General features: G+C 40.8%; 1 protein-coding gene across 2 annotated transcripts; it reads right to left on the reverse strand.

The window, feature by feature from the left end:
• Positions 1 to 499: 499 nt before the first annotated feature.
• On the reverse strand, positions 500 to 17,593 carry Slc40a1 (solute carrier family 40 member 1). Of its 2 annotated transcripts, XM_021661466.2 has the most exons (8): positions 17,224 to 17,593; positions 16,720 to 16,787; positions 13,157 to 13,316; positions 10,931 to 11,046; positions 10,266 to 10,392; positions 4,551 to 4,796; positions 3,178 to 3,825; positions 500 to 2,039 (listed from the first exon to the last, which is right to left on the reverse strand). In XM_021661466.2, the coding sequence occupies exons 1-8, from the start codon at positions 17,264 to 17,266 to the stop codon at positions 1,726 to 1,728; spliced, it is 1,722 nt and encodes a 573-aa protein (XP_021517141.1). In that variant the 5' UTR covers positions 17,267 to 17,593; the 3' UTR covers positions 500 to 1,725. The 2 variants fall into 2 exon arrangements, with proteins under 2 accessions (XP_021517141.1, XP_060224312.1); XM_060368329.1 differs by lacking the exons at positions 13,157 to 13,316; positions 16,720 to 16,787; positions 17,224 to 17,593 and adding an exon at positions 12,742 to 12,860.
• Positions 17,594 to 20,440: the final 2,847 nt, after the last annotated feature.

Below are 20,440 nucleotides of genomic sequence, written 5' to 3' on the forward strand. Positions count from 1 at the left end.
TCATTAGTTCCCTCACAAACAGCAAGAAGTGGAAATAGCCTTCATGTCCACAAACAGACAAACGAAAAATCAAAATGTGGCATATATACACAACAGAATCTTATTGTGATATGAAGAAAAATAAAACCAATTTCAGAAAAATGGATGAATTTGGAAAGTATAACTTTAAGCAAAGTGATCCAAACTCAGAAAGACAAAAACCAAGTTCTACTTCACATGAGTACCTAAGCCTTCACTGTGTACATGTATACATATATGAGTCTAGATATGAGTAAAGCTTAAAAAACTAGAAAGACAAGGTATGACTAGGTGACAAGGAAAGACACGAGGTGTTCAAAAGGACATAGAGGAAAAGTTACCAGCAGGCGGTAAGGAGGGATGCAAGAGGATAAATGACTACAGCACTTTGTTCAAAAGACCATAATGATATCAAATACCTCATATGCTAATTTTGAAAAAAAGTAAAAATAATTGGAGAACGCAACTCAGTAAAGAGAAATTAAGACTTTAAAAACACTTTATATAGAAATATTTTATGAAGATTTTTACAACATAGTATATCATGTCATACTGTAGCAAGATAAAGGAAAAGATTAAACTCAAGGACAAAGAAAGTGCTTGCGACAACGCATTGCAGTCTCCATGAAAGTGCATCAAAGTTAAGGCAATGTTCCATGTTGGTACTGGCATGTTACAAAAAAAGACTTTCAAAACAGTTTAAAAATGTTTACAGTTTTTCCTTTATTCTTTTCAGAGATATTGAAAATGGAATTTTGTAACTATTCTTGCTCAAGAATAGCTCAGAGATAACAAACATGTAGGCCCAAGTCAGCAAAAGTAAAATGTCCTATACAAAAACTCAACAAATATTTCTATAGTCCTTTCCAAGTGCGGGCTGCTTCTGCACCTATAGTTGCCAGGCTTGGGGGCAGCTCTCACATACACTAAGATAATTAGTGATCACTGATGACAGTGACATGAGGTCCTCCAATTAGCCTCCAGCTTGTACAGCCACACTAAGAGCATACAGGAAGTCCTTCCCCACTGCGCTAGAAATGTACAGCTTTGCTTCTTCCTGAGGCTCTGAAGAGCCATTTTATCAAGAGCCACATTCACACATTACAGTAATATTTTGCCCCATCCTATAGGCAAAATGCAAAAGTTAAACCGTGAACCTTTTTGGACAAGTCTAGTTATATATGTCATTCTCCACACATAATAAGTTCCTTACACTCAAAGGGATTAATAATACTGGTTTTCTGACTACAATCTTAATAGGTGGAGAAAAACTTGTTTCTATATCGTAACCAAGAAAAATATTACTGATCTAAAAAAGGAAGTGGGACAGATGTTTACAGGAGTCTTGGGCTGAACTGATTTATCTGACTTCTAGTTGAGACAATAAATATCTGCTGAGGAATAACTTAGCTCACCTGACAGCCACTCTGTAAAATTTCCTGTGCTCATTAGAACAAGGGAAGTTCACTTTACTCTCTCTATCCACACACTGACTTTTCCTTTCCTTCTTCCTTTTTTCCCATGTCTAAACATAAGGGGAAATAACCAGTCCCTCTTTGCTGACATAGGTTAGATAGTGCTCTTAGCCCTGAAGGCACAACTGTGGTAAAACTAGAGAAATTCGCAGGCATTTATTGGAATTCTGCAGTACAAAATAAGCACACATGTTCTCCACAATCTAGTAACAGGGGCCACAGCTAAACTATTTTACACAACAGATGTGTTAGGTTGATTTTCATCTGGAACTTCTTTTTCATCAGGACCACAAACAAAAAGCTGGTTACCCAGAGTCTTCTGGGCAAATCGGAAATACATAATATGGCCCATTGCCACAAAGGAGACTGAAATCAGTACGAGCAAGCCAAAAGCTTCTGGATTTGGGGCCAAGATGACCATGATGAAATGCAGAAGGTCGAGAAGGTAGTTCATGGAGTTCTGCACGCCATTGATAATGCCTCTTTCAGATTCAATCACGTTTTCTTGCAGCAACTGTGTCACAGTTAAATCAAAGGACCAAAGACCTAGATGGAAAGGATATTTTAAAAGGTTAAATTTCAGTGTATAATTTAACTTATAGCTATATAGCTCATATTATTCAAGTATGTTAAGATATGAAAAACACATTGGAGCTCTACAACCTTCGAGTTAGCCGTATATAAAAAGTATTAATCACACTTTGCCTTATATAATTTATTAGTATAAACTGGATTATTAATACCTTCAAAAAGGTATTTTCACAGACACAAGACACAATAAAGCTAAGCTACAAGCTTCTCAGTCCTGTTTTTCTGTGATTATTCAGACATTAACCTGCATCAGGCATGAGGAGCCTATAAATTGCAGCACTTCTAAAGTTTAAAGTGGCCTAGTGTGCTGCCACGGCTCAAGCACCCAGAAACTTTAAACTGCCATTACACTGCCACTGAATAGCGTAGGCTCCCAATAAAGCTGTCTTGCCTGAGCAATAATGTCTCTGATAAATTAATTAATTGCTCTGTATCTCAAGATAAATATGGTTTCATTTCAAGAATGAATGGATTCAGAGGCCATTTACCAGTGCTCCATTAATGATTACTTAAATTCTCTATAAGATGCCTTTACATTTTGCTTCCTGCCGGAAGTATTAAACTCATCTGTGTGGCAAAGTATATGGTAAATACACAGAAGCAGAGAAGACTTTTGAAGGGCATTTCTTACAACCACTCTGTCTTTGCAAGGGTAGCAATATAGGGCACTTTCTTAGGGCACAGAAGGCCTTGGTATTGGTCCCCTGTAGCACACATGTGTACATGGACACATACACACACACACACAAAATGGGGCACAACACATGACACTTAAAAATCATTTAAGAATGTACCTCAGAATTAGAGTGCTCACTTAACATACATAAGCTCCTGGGCTCTCTCCCAACATACACACACAGTTTAGGGGGAAAAAAATCCTAAACACTTCATATACACACACATGTACATACAGACATATGGTTTAAATATTAAGTACAATTTCATGTTTAAAGAGTAGATTCTATATATAAACGTTGGGATTTGTCTAAATTAACAGGCATGAAGTATTTTCAGATAATTTATCATTGACTTCTCTGCACTAGGTTTACAAAACGATGTTTGTAAATGTTCAATATACAGAAAGTGTTCTTACCGATTCTAGCAGCAATGACTCCTGCAAACAGCAGGCTGACAGAGATTATGGGCACGGGTTTAGTACTCATCTCCTGGACAGTATTGACAGTAGATGCATTGGACATAACCACTTCTGTTGGAAAGACGGCCTCAGGTATTTTGGTAGTTGGGGACACTGGCTCCCCCTGCATGAATCTAGAACGGGTATCCTCGAATGGAGAAACAGACAGGTCCAAGGGGCTTCCTGGCATGAACACGGAAATCACACACAGGATCAGACAGGAAAGCTGTGCCAGTCCTGAGAGGAGGCCAGTCCGAACGAGGCCGCATTTGCGGCGAAGCCAAGTGAAAGCCACAGTCCCCATTATTCCAGTTATTGCTGAGGCTCCCATCAAAATGCTGAGGACGGAACCGCTCAGCCCCTGAGTGTAGGCGTACCCTGTGGTGATGCAATCAAAGCCCAGGACTGTCATGTAGAGGAAAGCCAGGCCCATGCCAGCCAGAAACACCGGCTGGTTATAGTAGGAGACCCATCCGTCCCGGAACGTGCGGAAGGGCTCAGCGATCTGGGAAGCACATGTGGGCTCTTGCTCACGTTCAAGTTCGCGGATGTTGGAGTCTTTCTCACCCATTAGATGAGTTCCCTCCAGAGGTTTTGGCTCAGTATCTGTTAATAAGACACATCATTATTTCAGAGGAAAAACATGGGGAGCAAAAGCTAATTCTTTTTTATTTCCTTATTCCCCTCCTGTATGGGTCTCCTTGACCCATTATAATATTTTTTCCTTTTACTCTTAATTTATGAGTTACAGCATGAAATAATTCTCAAGTACCAGCTTTGCTTTAAAGACACTGCTGTTCTCTTTTTTTTAGTCTCTTTTTCTTTTAGAGATTACACTCTCACTGAAGTAAATCACAGCAAAACTCATCAAATAAAGTATAAAATTATGGGTGGAAATATGATCTTCTTTTCTAGGACCTCACTAAGATTTCATTTATCAGAAAACCAGCCTCTTCTTCCCCTGGAAAAATCCCATCTCTCTCTTTACCCCTCCCACTCTCCTCCAAATGGTGACTTTACTCTCCTCAGGGATGTTAAAAATTTTCATGTTCCCTGTCTTCCCAATTCTATGAGTCATTTTCTCAGCCATCCTCAATCAGTTCTTCCTCTGTGCCCAATGCCCACATCAAGAAAAGGGGCCAGTGACCTAACCCCACGTCTTTTTAGATCCAACCCACAGTTCATTCCAGAATCTCAAAAGATGATACATTCAGCTCATCCAGGCGTTCCCTGGAAACACAGCCTGGAATCTAAATAGCACCTGGTCTCCACCGAAGTTCAAGGTCTGAGTCTGAGCTTAAAATGCAGAGTTGCTAGTTGTGGTCAGTTACCTTTAGGTAAATTCAGTTGCTTCAGTTCTGACTCTTCTACCTTGAGAGCAGCTTTCACAGCCAGAGCAGGGGTTTTCTGGTAAACCTTCCAGAGCAAGAAGTACTCCACACACATGGACACCAAATTCCACCCCGAAATGAAACCACAGCCAATGACTGGGGAACCAAATGTCATAATCTGGCCCACAGCCATGGGGGCCAGGATGTTGGTCAGTTGGTCAATCCTTCTGATGGTAGCATTCATGTCTACAGAGGTAGGAGCAAGAGGCAGGTAAGAAAGACTTCAAACCCATCAAAGAAAGCCTGACCATTTATGTATTATAAACCCAAAAACCAAGAGTGAGATTCCTGAAAGGCTGATCTCTAGAGGCACTCTGTGACCAAACCATTTGCTATAAAAAAAAAAAGGTCTTTTCATGTTTTCTGCAGTTAATGTTCCTCTAGGAAAAGTAAGTAAATCAGTGAGTAATATATAATGTACATTATATATGAATGTAAAAACTATGTACATAAAGAAGCATGCAGATACATGTAGCATATGAACTGTGGCAAAAAACAAACCCAGTGCTTACTTCAAAGCAGTGATTATCAACCAGCCTAATGCTGAAACCCTTCAATACAGCTCCTCGTGTTGTGGTGACCCCGACCATGAAATTATTTCTTCGCTCCTTAGCAACTGTAGTTTTGCTGCTTTCCTGAATGATAATGTAAATATCTGATACGTGTCCCTTGCATGTGAAAAGGTCATTTGATACCCTCCCTAAAGGAGTCAGACCCATAACTTGAGAACCAATGCTTTAAAGGAAGATGCAGGATGAGCTGGTTATAGATTATGACTGATGTAGCATAAGAGGTCAAAGCTGGCTCTACAAAGTGTTCTTTTTATTTTTCAGTTACTATTTACTGAGAAACAGACGACTTCAGAATAATCAAATTTAGCCTAAGAGAAGTAGAATTTGATTTGGGAAATATTGACTTTGATAGAACTACTGACATTCAAGAGGCTCCTGTTGAGACACAGTTAAATAAATAAATGTGGCTGAAGATTTGGAAAGAGATATGAGCCAATTCTAGAAGTTTGCCAATTTTTAAAACAATGAAATTAGATGGAATCTCAAGGGAATGTGAGCAGAGAACAGACAGGGAACTAAAATGTTGGGAACGCCAATGTTTAGAGGTCAGAAAAATGAGTAGAAACTAGCAAAATGATAAAAATGAGAATATAGTATCCTAGAAACCAAAGGGGACAGTGCTTCAAAGTGCAAGAAAATTACCCAGGCCAAGTACCGGTGGCAGTCAAGAAAGATGAGCACTACAAAGGACACTTGATTTCACTGGACCTCAAAGAGAACTGAGAACCTCAAAGAGAGTGAAACAGAAGAGGCAAATGTTTGACTAAAGCTGGTTTAGGATCTTGGTGCCAGCTCCAGGAAAAACTATTTTCTTATCTTTTCAGCAGGTGTCCCTCCAGGGCACAATATAAATGTTGCCTCCTAGTAGAGAGCTAGGAGTAAAATACAAAGAAAGTCAGCAAGAGTGTGAGAAAGGTCAAGTTTCTGCAGGGTATAGGAGAAAACGCAAAACAATCCTTCAGGGAGGAGGAAAGGGGTCTGAGCATCTGAATGCATGAGATCAACTCCATGCTCAAGAGAACACTGAGCTAGGTCATGTGTTTTTCTCCAGTCTTGTTCTACTGTCAAAACCTGGGTTTAAATGGGATTGCTGAGTTAGCCTAACAAAAGGAGAGGGAGCCAAGTGAGCCAAGGCTATCCCCTGGGAGGTGAGCATGCCATCATGACTGACCTTGGAATTTAAACTGAGTAAGGAGAGAGAGATCATGCAGGGCCATAGACTGCCAGGCAGGGCTGCTGGGCTGGGAAAATGGAGAGCAGTAGGCTAAGACCCAGACACCAAAGACTGGGACTGTGAGGCGGGTGACAACAAGACTTTCTGAGGTTTGACCTTGGGAATGTAGGAAGGGCAGCTGAGAAAATTATCTACTTTGCCGTGCCCTGTAGCACAAAGTCAGGTGAAATTAACAAGGTAGGTACTTGGCAATCATCTGGGTTAGCAAAGAAAAATCAATATGTGACTAATGAGTACATCTGGGGAAAATTGCCTTTCTTCTTTCCCTCATTCCTTCTAGTCTTCAATGGCTTTCTGATTAGTCCTCTGAGTGTACAATGTGTATATGATAATGGGAGAACTTTGATATTCTTCACCTTTCACTTGGAAGGCAAAGGCAGCCTTCATCAATCTCATGGCACTGTCTTTGCAGAGGCTCCCCAAACTTCTGTCTGCCAACTAACAAGTTTCCAGTGTGTATGCCAACAGTGATACAAGAAGCTGACCCAAGTAACTCAGTAATTTGAATCCAAAAAGCAAATAGTTGAAGAAATAATAGCTGGATCTTAAAACATCATTACAACAAGAATTGTTTTAATTAAAATGTTTCTTTTCCTAGATGACCAAGAACACTTCCAAGGCACCAATTTCTGTCTTGTATGTGATACTGAGGAAGTCAGTAGAAAGGTAGTGGAGTCAGTAGAAAGGTAGTGTCAGAAAACAGTTTTATCTTTCTGGAGCAGAATGAATTAAGCAGTGGTTGTGAAGACCTGATCATTTTATTGTTAACAGCCTAGAATAGAATCAATCTTCTGAATGTGCAAACACATGCTATTGGTGAATTTATATTTATTTTCATATGTACACTCAAGTAAGTGTTTTTCTGGTCCTTATTTGGTTGTTTTGGCTATAGCCCTGGCACAGAATATGATATGAAATAATTTTTTTCACTATAACAAGTACATAAAATCATACAGAAAAATAATTTAAAAGAGATTTGCTGAGCAAACAGGAGCCAGCAGGCTCATCTAGCTAAAACATGAAACCAACTTTTAACCAACAGATTTCAGACATGAAATTTATATGCCATACTTGAAGAAAGTAAACCACTGGATTTGTCTTCAGAATAATTAGCAAGAAACCCCAAAAAGCTGTTTCTAAAAATCGTTCCACAAAAGAAAGAAAGAAAGTAACAGTTGGGCTGGAAAGCCTAGGGAAAGGAGGTTACACAGACTACATGGAAAAGAGATAAAACTAGTACCTAAAAAATATCTAACTTAGTTCATAGAGTAGTTAAAAAGAACATGTATATGAAAAACTATAACATTTCTGGAGCTCTCTGCCTAACTGTTCTCTCCTGTTCTATCCCTCAATCATACAGCTTCCAATTTTAAAGCTCTCCGAAATAGTGAATGCTGGGTTAAGCAAATGGGAGCAACCAGCAGCCTGCTCATCATCTTACTCTTTATGTTCACTCATCTATGTGTGTTTGCACACACGCACGCACACATGCGCGCGCGCACACAGTGTCTCAGAGCCCAGTTTCCCACCTGGTTTTCTAACATCCTCACTGGAAGCCAACACAACAGTTCTCTCTACTTTTCTTCTTCTCTCTTCTATTGTTCTCTAGCCATGTCCTTTCTTTCTCACTTTTAAAATTCTGCTTATAGCAGAAATGACACCCAACATCCATGGCTATACAGACATCTGTTGACCCTCTGAACTAAAAAAGACTGTATTCTGTTTTGAAACATGGTTTTCAGTTAACACCTGCTGTGGTTAAACATGAGGAAAGGGAAGGTTTCCTTCACTGCTCTGCTGACCTGCGCGTGAGGCTGAGGGGGACAGCACAGCACTGAAGACTTGACTGACAGGTGAGCAGACATTGCACTTCCCTTCTTCAACTGGAGAAAGCCCACAAGGCTTGGAAATGGCTGCCCATTCTAGATTTGGCTACCGTGCAATAATTCACAATAAAAAGACAGCCAGCTGAGAATTGAGCAGTCATATTTTGGTTGTTCTGGAACATCTTCTCAGAGATGCACACAGTTATATTGTCTGTATAGTTGTACTAGGACCACTTAGTTTTTTTTGAGTATTTCCTTTTATAAAAGCTATATGAAAGAGTAAAACAACTTTTTAAAAACATTTTTATTTACTTCTAATTATGTGCATTATGCAGTTATGTGCACATAAGGGCCAGTGCCCACAGAGCCTAGGAACATCAGAGCCTAGGTGCAGCTGGAGTTTCAGGCAATGTCAGATGCTGTGCTGGGAACAGAACCTAGGGGCCTCCGGAAGAGGAGTATGTGCTCTTAAGCACCAGGCCATTTCTCCAGCTAATTTTAATTTAATGGACTTTATAGGGTTAAAATGAGTACAGTTAATAAATTCAGGTGTGTGAAAAAATAATTTAGAAGCCAACTTTTTCCTTCAAATGTCAGAAAAATATATTTGTGACCTATTTTCAAAATGTGCTCTCATATCCTACAAATTTTAAAACATAGATATATTTTACATGTTTAAAGTAATGCTAAATAGAGAAAGTTTTAAAAAAGGATGAAGTCTTAGCTTCTCTTTCAACATACCAGAAAAAAAAGAGCTGTAGAATTATTATTAATTTTTCGTAAATAAACAATGAAAGACAGACGAAGGAGAATTTCCTGCAGAGTACATTCACTGGACTGCTCTCATTTTATACAAAAATCCCAGTATTTCTCTAGGTTGTAATACTGTTACAAGGAAGTGTTGGTTTAGGCTACTTCCTTTTCTTAGAAGAAATCAAGGCCATCCAACTTTTTAACAGTAGAGCATGGCACCATCAGTCACCTGCAGATATGTGGAGCCACAGTCATAGCTGTCTGAGGACAAATGCATGCAGGCTGGAGGAGTTGTTCCAGGCCTCATAGACTTTGTTCTCTTTCCGTCACTGTTTCCTGCCTATCTTCTGTTCCTCTTTTAACCACCAGGTCTAGTCAAACAGCCAGTTGCTAACCCCAGCACATAATCTTTCTTTCTCCATCCTACAGTAAGCCACTTCAATCATCAAGAATGGTTTTCTCAACTGTTGGGATTGTTGGGCAATGTGTTGTGATACTCATTATCTTAATGACCAGCAGAGTCACTTCAGCTGATCTGCAGCGTTGGGTAGCCTCACTCCTTTGCCTTGTGTAATTACCAATCCAGCTCAAGCCTGTGTGCTCTCTGATGAAGAAGGAGAATCCCAAGTGTGCGCAGGCATTTTGAGCCTTTGAAGTACTGACATGGTAGGGCATGTTGTCTTGTAAGCATTCTTCGATCTCTCTTGAGCATTTGTCTGTGTTTCCAATAAACTAAGATTGTTTGTTAAAGAAAACATTCTTTCTTTCATTTGAGAATATATTTCAAAAGCCTTACTATTTGTAGGAGGTGAGATAATTGCCTTTCAATTTTTTTAAGTGAAAACTAATTTCTAAAATAATTGCTACAATTGTGTTGTTTCCATTTGTTATTTTTTTTAAAGTAGCAATGATAAAATCCTTAAACTACGCATAAGAGTGTCCATAGTTATGAGGATTAAAGGCCATGTCAGACTGTCATGATTACAGCTCAAGCTCAAAAACAGTGCAGTTCACAAAGAAAAAGTTCAAATGTGATGTTCTAGTTGCTAGATCTACAGAGAAGGATGGAATTACCATGAATACTGTGAAGGTAACTCGGTAACAATTAGCTAAATCACTGTACTGTCTCACAACTAAAGCGGCAACAATGCAAAAAACCCTGTGCTTTCCAGAGACAGTTCCTAATCCTTCCCACACGACCAAGAGCAAAAAGCCTCCTACTCCCACTACCACCACGGATTTATTCAGTGGAAAAGGTCATCCAAGTTACCTGCTAATCTGCTTCTGTTTTCTCCCGCTACAACAACAATCCAGTCCCTTTGAATTGTAATCGCAGTAGCAGTACTGGCCAAATTTGCGATGTTCGCAATAGTGATGATCAGGATATAGCAGACAGTCTAAGGAATTAAAGCAAAAATACTTGAGTTAATATGTCAGCTTACATTTTTTAATATTAGTCTCATTCATAAAAAGTCACTTTTCTTTCTATACATGGAACAGTTGAGTACCAGGAGTCAGAAATTAAAGGGCATGGCATTGTTCATTTTTGCATCATCTGTAGTTAATGTAAAAAAAAAAAAAAGTAACAGTAATCATTTATGTGACAGTTCATACAAAGTAGTGATGTAATGGTGATTTTTAACATTCATCCTACAAATACTTATTAAAACTTCATCAAAAGAGAATCAAAGAGTCCTGTGGACATAGAAATACGTATTAAAAGGTTACATTAGAAAACCCAAAAAGTACACTCCTAGACTATAAAGGGTTTACACTTTCACTGCTATTAGATACTCATTTTCTGTCTTCCAGAGTGCCGGGGGAGCTGTGGCACAGCTCAGTGGTGGAGAGTATGCTTAGCACTTATGAGGTCCTGCATTCTCCCCTCAGGACCCTGCAAACAAACAAGCAGCAAGAACCCTGTGGAGCGCTTACCAGGACCCATCCATGGTACATGGTCAGAAGCTCATTCTTATGTAAGAACACCATCATCAGGATGATTCCGCACAGGATGACAGACACATTCTGCACCACCAGTGAAGTCTGGGCCACTGGACAGAGCAAAAGCATGTGGTCACTGCTCCACCCTGTCTTCAGCAGGTTGCTTTCATTCACACACTTGATGAACTACATTGATGCATGTGCATAATTATAAGACAAAGAAACCCTTCCCAAAGTAAACTCTGCCTCAGCATTTCGTGTACACAGACTTGTGAAATCTGCAAATAAAATAATGTATTCATCCTTCTACTAGCTGAAGTCTTTAACTGCATTCTCATCTAACTTATCCACTAGAAAGTTTACTGCCCTAAAAAAGAACTATTCCACAGATGAGTTCCATCTTTAAAACGTTTGCTACTCACGCTAAAATAAAACCATGTAGCAGGCTATAAAGAGGTGAAGGAGGAAGTTGTGGAATCCATAACCTCTCGCTTACATGGCAGGCTTGATCTAATAAAATAATCTTGACAAATGGAAAATATACAAACATTTGCCAAAAATTGATAAGTAGCAGGTTTCTTCTGATTTGTATTTTATTTGTCATGGATATAAAATTCTAAGCTATGCCTTCCATCAATAAGTCCTGTTAGAGAGACACTCTTTCATACAGACGAAGCGCCAGAGCAAGTCAGGAAAGAAGCTGGTCGTCATTTCTCCACTGCTCACTAAGTAGATGACCTGGGGCAGGAGATTTAATGCTTCTTAGGCCTATGCCTCACAACTCTGGAGGATAACATCCACCTTCCTCCCTTTATAGAATCATAATGATACTCAAATAATGTATTTATGAAAGCATTCTGATATGGCTAAGTTATAATTACAGATCGTGTCAGTCTAGGACAATAATGCTTATACTGGCTTGGAAGGTCATATCAAAGGCTTAAGACAAAACAAATGCCCCTCAGAAGGCAGTCTGAAATAAACCCCAACATAGAATTCATGTCTCCATGCATCTGTGCATGCATTCATTCACAGAAAAGGACTAAATACCAACTGCCAACCAAAAGGAAGGAGATGTGAGCAGATTACTATAACCATATCTGTACAATAACGGCGGTACCCCAAAGTCTCAAAGAGCAAAGAGGAAGAAATAGTGAGTTCATTCCATAAGCATCAGGGATTTCTCCTGAAGGGTGACTTGTGCGTTGACACAGCAGACACAGGAGACCTCTATCTTACCACACTCTTCCTCTCCATCCAGCTCAGCACTTTCCTAACACGTGATTGAAAGGCTCAACAATTTTATGGTTCAAGGATCCGTGGATAATATTTTTGTGTATGACTATAAAAAGAATTTGGTTTATATGTGCTCTGATCTGCTCATTCTCAAAACAGAAAAATCTTCATCTGAACCTTTTTACTAGTAGTAATCCTGTTGACTGTTTAGATGCGGTCATCATGAGCTCAACAAAACTAGCTATACCCTTGATGTTTTCCCAACGCCTATCTTCAGGCAGGCATGGCCAGCTCTTTGCATTATTAACCGAGCTCCAAATATTTATCCACATTCCTCTTCTGTTTTAAATAACTAAATTCCTTAGTCATTTTCAATTTCTTGTATAAAAAACAGATTGTCTTGATACCCTAGAATAAATACCAATTTATCATACATATGTACAATATAATACATGTTCAATATATAATAATTTCTTCTTTCCCCTAGAAGATTATAATTCAGTTGTCTGTGGCCAAGACAGCTATTCTCCCTTGGATCCATATTTAGTTTTCAATTCCATTACACACACCTTCACATGCAGTGCAGGAACCCGAAGGACAGCTATCAGGCTGTTCCCAGGAACATCACAGCAGAGGGCCTCTAGTGCAATTCACGGTTAGATAGGAAGCCGGGGCTAAGTAAACTTTCAATGTTTAACATGATTCCCAGAAAATTGGCTACCCGGTTAATTTTTAACATTTGAAACTGACAAACTGCCAAAAAAAGAAAATCTATTAGGTCAATGTCCTGACATCCCAACTAGTGTAGAAACCCCAGAGCCCTGAATCTAGGTGTTCACCAACTTCCACCCACACGGATGTATTACGTGAGTGCCTCCCTGAGCCAACCACCCTGGCTGCTCTCTTAGCCCGCTGTTCCCTCCGTGTCAAAGGAAAGAAAGGCTGGCCCAGAGAACATGGGCTTAGTTACATAACGGCACTCACCTTTAAGTCTGGCGTTCTTATCCACCCAGTCACCAATGATGGCTCCGAGGATGAGGACGGATCCTGCCACCACCAGCCCGTAGACAGCTGTCAGGAGGAGACTGTTCCCATAGAGTTCCACCAGAAACACAGACACCGCAAAGTGCCACATCCGATCCCCCTTAAACAGGAGAAAGATGTTTGCTTGAAATGTTTTTAGCTTTGCACTCAAGAAACTGTTTCCTTATCAAATGGTGCTTTCTGGCTACATTCAGATGATTTTTCAAGTCAATAATTACAGATTGAATACTTGCTTAGCGCTAAAACTTCATTCCCGCACAGTGGAAAACTTCAGGCTTTATTACTGATCGTTTATAAGTGTCAGTTTACCTTAGGAGGACACAAGCCAGCTTTTTGATTTAGGAATTGATAGGAATGGACTCTGTTTCACAAGTAAATTTCAAAGTCACAGACAGCGGAGTAATCAGAAGGAAACAATCACTATGGGAAACTGATCTCATAAGACCAAAGAAGGTGAAATAAATATATATAAGTAGTTATTTTAATGTTTTAATACAGATAGATTTTGAAAGAAAAAGAAGTTATATCTTCACATAGTTCCAGAACATATAAAGAATTTTACAATTAGTTGGTATAATTTTAACACAAACTTTTAAGTTAACATATGTGATGTCTAGAATAGACATTTTATAAAATTATAAACTCCAGCCCTGATATCTTGGGTTGACATGAAAAAACACAATGTTTTGTCATCATCATCACTATATTCCAAGATGAATCCCTCACATATTTGACCCTGTGTGAAAGAATTTCACCTCTAGGAGCTTTCCAAAGTCTTGCAAAATCCTCAAGATAAATTTCGTATGTTGGAAGAAAAATATTATATTGATAAGTCAAATGCTATTAAATTTTAGTAAAACAAATAACCATCTTAAATATTCAAAATTTGAATTGCTTTGTGCTAACATGAAAAACATGTCATTCTTAACTAGAAATGATTCTATGCATCAGGCATCATTTCTTGCTGTCTGTAGATGCTCTGGGTTATCACTGTCTCCACAGCTGCAGGAGCTTGAGGTAGGGAAATACTGCTGACACCTATCAGCCTACAAGAAAGAATTTCCTGACATCAAACCTTCACCGCACAGAGGTAGAGAAAATCTTGGTGTAAAGATTTCCAGTCATAATTCAAAATGATTACAAGGTTCAGAGCTTGGAGAATGAAGTTAAAATTGCTCTGGCTAGCCTAATTTAAAGAGTGATAAATTATATAATTACAAAATCCCAAAAACTGGCTCCTATCTACGTAAGTGGGTCTAAGTCAGTGGATCTTGGAATTCCTAATGCTGTGACCTTTAATACAGTTTCTCATGCTGTAATGACCCCCATTGCTACTTCATAACTGTACTTTTGCTACTGCTTTGAATCATAATGTGAATATTTGTGTTTTCTGATGGTGTTACATGACCCCTTGAAAGGGTCATCCAACCCTCAAAGGGATTGTGACCCACAGGTTGAGAACCATTAAACTACATGCCTCCATTGTCTGCCTCTCCACTCCCCATGTGTTCTCACTATACTTTGATATTTGTTTACATGCCTATCTACCCACACTGGATCCGAGAATAAGTAACCACAGTTATTAATCTACTTAATAAACACCCATGGAATGGTTTCGGATGCGTGCCTGACGCTACTGTGGACATTAAAACTTCGCAGTGTGCAAAACACAGAGGCTATTTCATGTTGCTGGCATTCCAGTGTACAGAGACAAAGGCAACCCTAGCATAGAACAGGTGGTACCAAATGCTGTGAAGAAAAGGAACACAAGAGGGGGCTGGCAGTTGGCCCTCTACATGACGGACCTTTAGGAGAAGTACACCCTTAAAAAATACAGATCACCTGGGGTTTATGGAAACAGTACAAAGGACACTGACATCAACAGAAGCAGCCTGCTCCTCTTTTTATTGTTATACACTATTTGTGTTGTTACTTTTTAAAGTCCAAATTAAATTGTATTATAAACTCCCTAACAAAAGCATCCACTCATTTATTCTGTACTCCAACAGCAGCATCAAATGTATTGACCAGTTACTAGAAATGAAGTCAGAAATTTAAAAACAGGCAAGAACACACAAACCTAAACTTGGAGAACCTTGTCCATTTGCTCAATTGACTGTGAGGTTGAAACAAGCATCTTTCACCTTTCTTTTGAAACCTGCTTTAAATTTTTTTTGACAAAAGTTTTTTTCAATACAAAAAAACTGACCTGTAACACCCAACACCCACGGCTCCTCTCATGCTACTGGCCAGCCTGACACTCAGTTTATCACCATCAGGTCACATGACATTGAAGTTAATCATTGTTGAGAAACAAGGCTCCTGGTTCTCCAGGATTCCGGTCTTCTATTCCTGGTCCTTCCAATGCTCAATATTGGAAGAACTACTGGTTTAGCTGTATAAAGGGTTCGTCTTTTTTTTTTTTTTTGGTTGTTGTTTTGTTTTGTTTTTCCATATACCTTTCAGCTAAAGCAAACTCAAGGCAATTCTGCTGTTTTCACATATATTTGCAGAGTCATCTTTGTGTAAGCATTCAGAAGAACAGAAGCTTGCTTCTCTAAAAAGTTATCTGCCACTCCTCTTTCACAGAGAGCCAACAAGCCAACTTAACAATTTCCCACGGGCACAGGGCATAGCCTTTCTTGTATGATGGTTTCCAGTCTGTCTTATAGATAAACCAATAGGGGATTCCTTAGAAAGGAATTAGCCCTTCAAAATATACTCTTGAAATTCTTTTTCTTTATTCATAATACAAAGATATGTTTACACTTATAGCTTTTAATCAGCAAGAACAATTGTTTAATCTTACAGTTTCTAATGATTATCCATTGAACACACCCACCAGTGTGTGTTCAAGGAACCCAGGCCAGCGGAAATAGCAGGATTCTCCCAAAGCCAAAGGGAGAACAGTGAATCCAGCACTAATTTCAACTGGTTTGTTTTTTTTTTTTTTTAGTTTTTAATTTTCACTGGTGGTCTTTAACACTGCCACATATTAAGTAGCCATAGATAACAACTTTAAAGATGAGAATTGAAGTCATTTCCATATCTGATCTTGGGTTAGGTATACTTAAACTCTTACAATGCTTCTGCAATCCTAGGGTGCTGGTATTCATCTGTCTGCCATGCTGGAACCACACATTAACAAAAGAATAGAGAAGTTTCTTAAATGTGAGAAAAGGAGGGCCAATGAGATACCTCCCCAGTTCAGGAGGAGGCCTTAGAATTTACCAACACTAGGTGTTAGGCAAGTTTTCCTGTCCTTGTCCACCTTGTCAATCTATGCAGAGTTTTACAATTTCACCGTTAAGTAACATTTACTAACACTCATGGGAAACATCTTTGAAGAAAACAACGTTTTTGTCGAAACCTGTGTTTTAGAACAATTTATTTACTTAACTGAATAGCAAAACTGGGTGTTCGCTTAATACAGCTGTCTCCAATGAAAGGAAACAAGAACTTGTGCAACTATGCTCCAAAAATTAGTGTGCATTCTCACTTACCCAAGTGGAGAGAGAGTGGCCAAGGTAGAGGAGGAATTTTGCTGAGGTCAGATAGTTTGCTAAGGATCCTACAAAGGCACGGAGAACAAATTGAAACATGTTTAAGCACTCCAATTCGCTCAGCTTAGAATTTGCTTTTGGTTGTTATTTTGTGTAATTTTTACCAGGTCACTTACAGATTGATGTATTCTGGTTACTAAATACCTTCTGCTTAGATTCAGCGTTGCCTCTTGGTCAATAACCGCCCAACCCCATGCACAGTGAAGAAACTCTTGTTTCAACATACGTTAACTCTGGTGGGCTTGGCTCTTGTTTCTTTTAACGCAAGGGACTTCACACTGCCCAGCTCACTCTATCCTTGCCTATATGCTAGCTCTTTTATTCCAACCTTGACTTTGCACTCTTCTTGAGCCTCCGTCAAAACTGTAGTCAACCCTTGCGGAACTGAGTCTCCCTGACCCACCTGCGTTCCCACCACTTGATGTATCTGACTACACAACTCACCACAGCATCCTCGCTGGCGCGTCTGATCCCTTGCCTTGGTCATGACACCAGGCGCCCTCTTGCTTGCTGTGCTCCTGGTTACTGTAGCTGCCCTTGCCCGGGGGCTTGTCCACAGGAGTGCGAGGAACCGATAGCACCGCTAAAACACAGCACGACAGCAGCCTCGGGCCGAAAGACCCCAAAGGACAACTAGAGCAAAGAACAACAGCAAAGCTGCCACCGCGGTTTTCTTTGTGTCTTCTTTCCAAACTTAGCTAACACTGTAGCTGAAGTCGGAAAGTCAAAGCCTTATGGAAGCGGGTCGGAGGATCCACCGGCCGCAGGAGACCCCGAGCCTGCTCTCGCCGCCGCCGCTGCTGCCGCGGGCCGGGCCGTCACTTATAGGAGGCGGGGGCGGAGCTCGCGAGCGTCGGGCCGCCCCTCCCCGCAGGACACCCGGGTCCGCGCGGGCTGCGCTCCGCCGCCCGGTGCCCGCCGCCCTCCCGGGAGGCCCAGGCCACCGGCAGGAGAAACCCGAGGAGGGATTGGTGTCCGCACTGTAGGAAGAGGGCTGTATGTGGACCCGGAGGGGACACCTTAGAGACATTTTGCACAAAGCCTATTGGCAGGTGCTAGAGGGAAGCGCTTCGCTCTGGCCACCTGATCGCCAGAGAGTCCTTAAGCAAAGTTCAGTGGGGTCTGGCGCGGTGGGGGTGGGAAAGCCTCCCACGTCCAGCTCTACTTCGGGATGCAGGTAGCTAAGTAAACACAAGTCGAGTCACGGAGGCAGCCTTCCTGGCCCCCGCGTCCGGCCTGCCTGCAGCGCAGTGTTTTCCTTCTCCGGACTGTAGAGAGGGCTTGCTCTCAAAGCTGCGGAATCAAAGCGCAGGAAGGGGCTTCAAAGATCAGAGAGCCGCTCTCCGCAGCCCAGTCGCTCCCAACCCAGACCTCAGGGCTGCCTTCTGTCCTACAGCCACTGCAAAGGAGGCAGCTCCCTTTACTGTCCTTGCCCCCTGCGTTCTCACCCCAGCCACTCCTGCTTCCTGCGCTACTCCACAGGCCCCAGAATCTGACAGGCGGTTACCAGGAATACCGGTTGTCCCGGTTGGGACCCTGAGTCTGGCCCAGTTCAGATAAAGCCATTTGGTAACCGTCTGGAGGGATGGGTGAACACAACTAAAGCAAAATGCACCAGGTGTAAGCCTCTAATGACCTCAGTTTCCTCCCCAGGGCATACCTGTTTCTTGTATCAGCCTGTTGCTTTGTCAATTTCGTCAACACTTCAAGAGTGATCCTAAACATTGAAACTCCAAGCAGCTTGCAAACATCAAGCACCACCGCCAGAATGGCACCTGGCAATGAAGAGAGCCACTCATACGCCCAGGCCTTGTATCTGGACTCTGTATCAGAAGCCCCAAAGGTCTTTGCGGGCGGGGTGCAGCTGGGTCCGTTGGGATGAGGTCTGCAGAGCAGAGATAGGGGACGCACAGTTTACTGCTGTGAACAGCTTTTAGCCCTTGGAAAGCCCTTTTCTTTCCTTTGCATAAAACTTTCAAGTCCTTTCTCCTCACTCAGAGGTTTGGTTATATCTGCTGAAGGTGGGTATACAAAATAGTATATACAACTGTCTTTTGAAGTAAAACTAAAGTGTGCCGGAGGCACTTAGGAATGGGCCATCTAGCAAATTACGACAGTTTTCTTTCTTTTTTTTTAATTTGTTCATCTTCAAGCAAAATACAAACTATCCTGGTTCCATATGTCACAGTGTGCCAAGAACAGGGACCTCCGTGTCCTCTGCATTTATTACTGTGTGCTAGGGTTATGTGCTGAGCCGTCTCCAGCCTTCAGGCAGCTTAACTTTCAGTCAGTTAAGAAGACTCTGAGAAACAGTAGCTGAGTTGATGTGTGCTTCAAAGTATGACATGCCCCCATTGTCACCAAGAAGTCCTCAGAAGCCAAAACTAGGAGAGTGGTAAGAAGGACAGAGGGGAGCCTACAACGGAGCAGAAAAATAAGCAGGATCCATAGACAGCAGAAGCAGTGTGGTATATGAGCCTTGGCAGGGTTCCTAAATCCTAGTCAGTGGGAATGTATTCATTGTCAAAGTGTATTGTTGGAGCTCATGACATGGAAGCAGTTAAAAAAGAAAACGGAATAAAAAAAGCCTCAAAACACTTGTAATACATAAACTGACAGTTTCCTGGCCTTGACCTTCCAGATTACAAAGCTTCAGTCACAAGACACCACTGGTTCTTCCTCCTTCCAAAGGGACATTTGACTAGTTGCAAAGTAAAATTTCATCCACAACAAATTCTTTTCTCTCAGAACAAAGAGTATGTAACTTTCTTGTCAACGTAATCATAACTAAAAGGGTCACACATGTTTCAAAAGAGTTTCAAAAACAAAAATAGGTGCCCAGAGACTATTTTTCAATTCATATCAACATTTTATTTATGACACAGAATTTAAGTTACTCATAACAGCTTTGAACTCAGAATCCTCCCACTTCAGCCTCCCCAGTGCTGGGATGACAGGCATGTGTCACTTTTGAGCTATTTAACAGTTTGAGCTATTTAACAGTCAGTCTACAAACAATCTTTTAAGTATTCTTGCCAGAATAAAATGTACTCTGGTTGGAAGTTATTAACACACATTTGTGGTTGGGAAATAAAAGTGTGTTTTTATTCTTTTATTTTAAAGGGTTTTGTTTTGTTTTGTTTTTTACTTACCTCTAAGGCCCTCAGCTGCCTCTGCCGCTCCTGATGTGCACTCCAGAACAAAAGACAGCACAGGGAACGGTCACTACTCCACAGCCCTGAAGACAAATGAAAAGGAAAAACACAGTGGGGTTATCACCAGCTACTACAGGAAAGTCTTGTATCTGAGGCCAGAGCTCCCATTGGATGCAAAGCTTCAACCGGAACTTAGACACTGAAAAGCTGTGTTTCTCTTCAAATGTCTTTCTCTGTATTAGAAGCAAATTTCAAGACTGTCTGACATTTCTGTAATCTTGAAACTGAATGGACTCTTGAGAAACTCAAGCTCAGGTTCTTACTTCAAATCACAGACAACTAACAGAGAGATGAGCCTTCTCACAAGTCTTCATTTTGGTTGAGTATCCCAATAGATTTGACCTTGACAAGTTTTTCATGACTGCGTGACCTCTCCTCCCTTCTCTTCTTGTGTTCTTTTCTCTCCCCTCATACATCTCTAGCTTTAAAAAAAGAATACAGAATAG

This window comes from Meriones unguiculatus, chromosome 15, assembly GCF_030254825.1.
Source record: "Meriones unguiculatus strain TT.TT164.6M chromosome 15, Bangor_MerUng_6.1, whole genome shotgun sequence".
NCBI classification, from domain to species: domain Eukaryota; kingdom Metazoa; phylum Chordata; class Mammalia; order Rodentia; family Muridae; genus Meriones; species Meriones unguiculatus.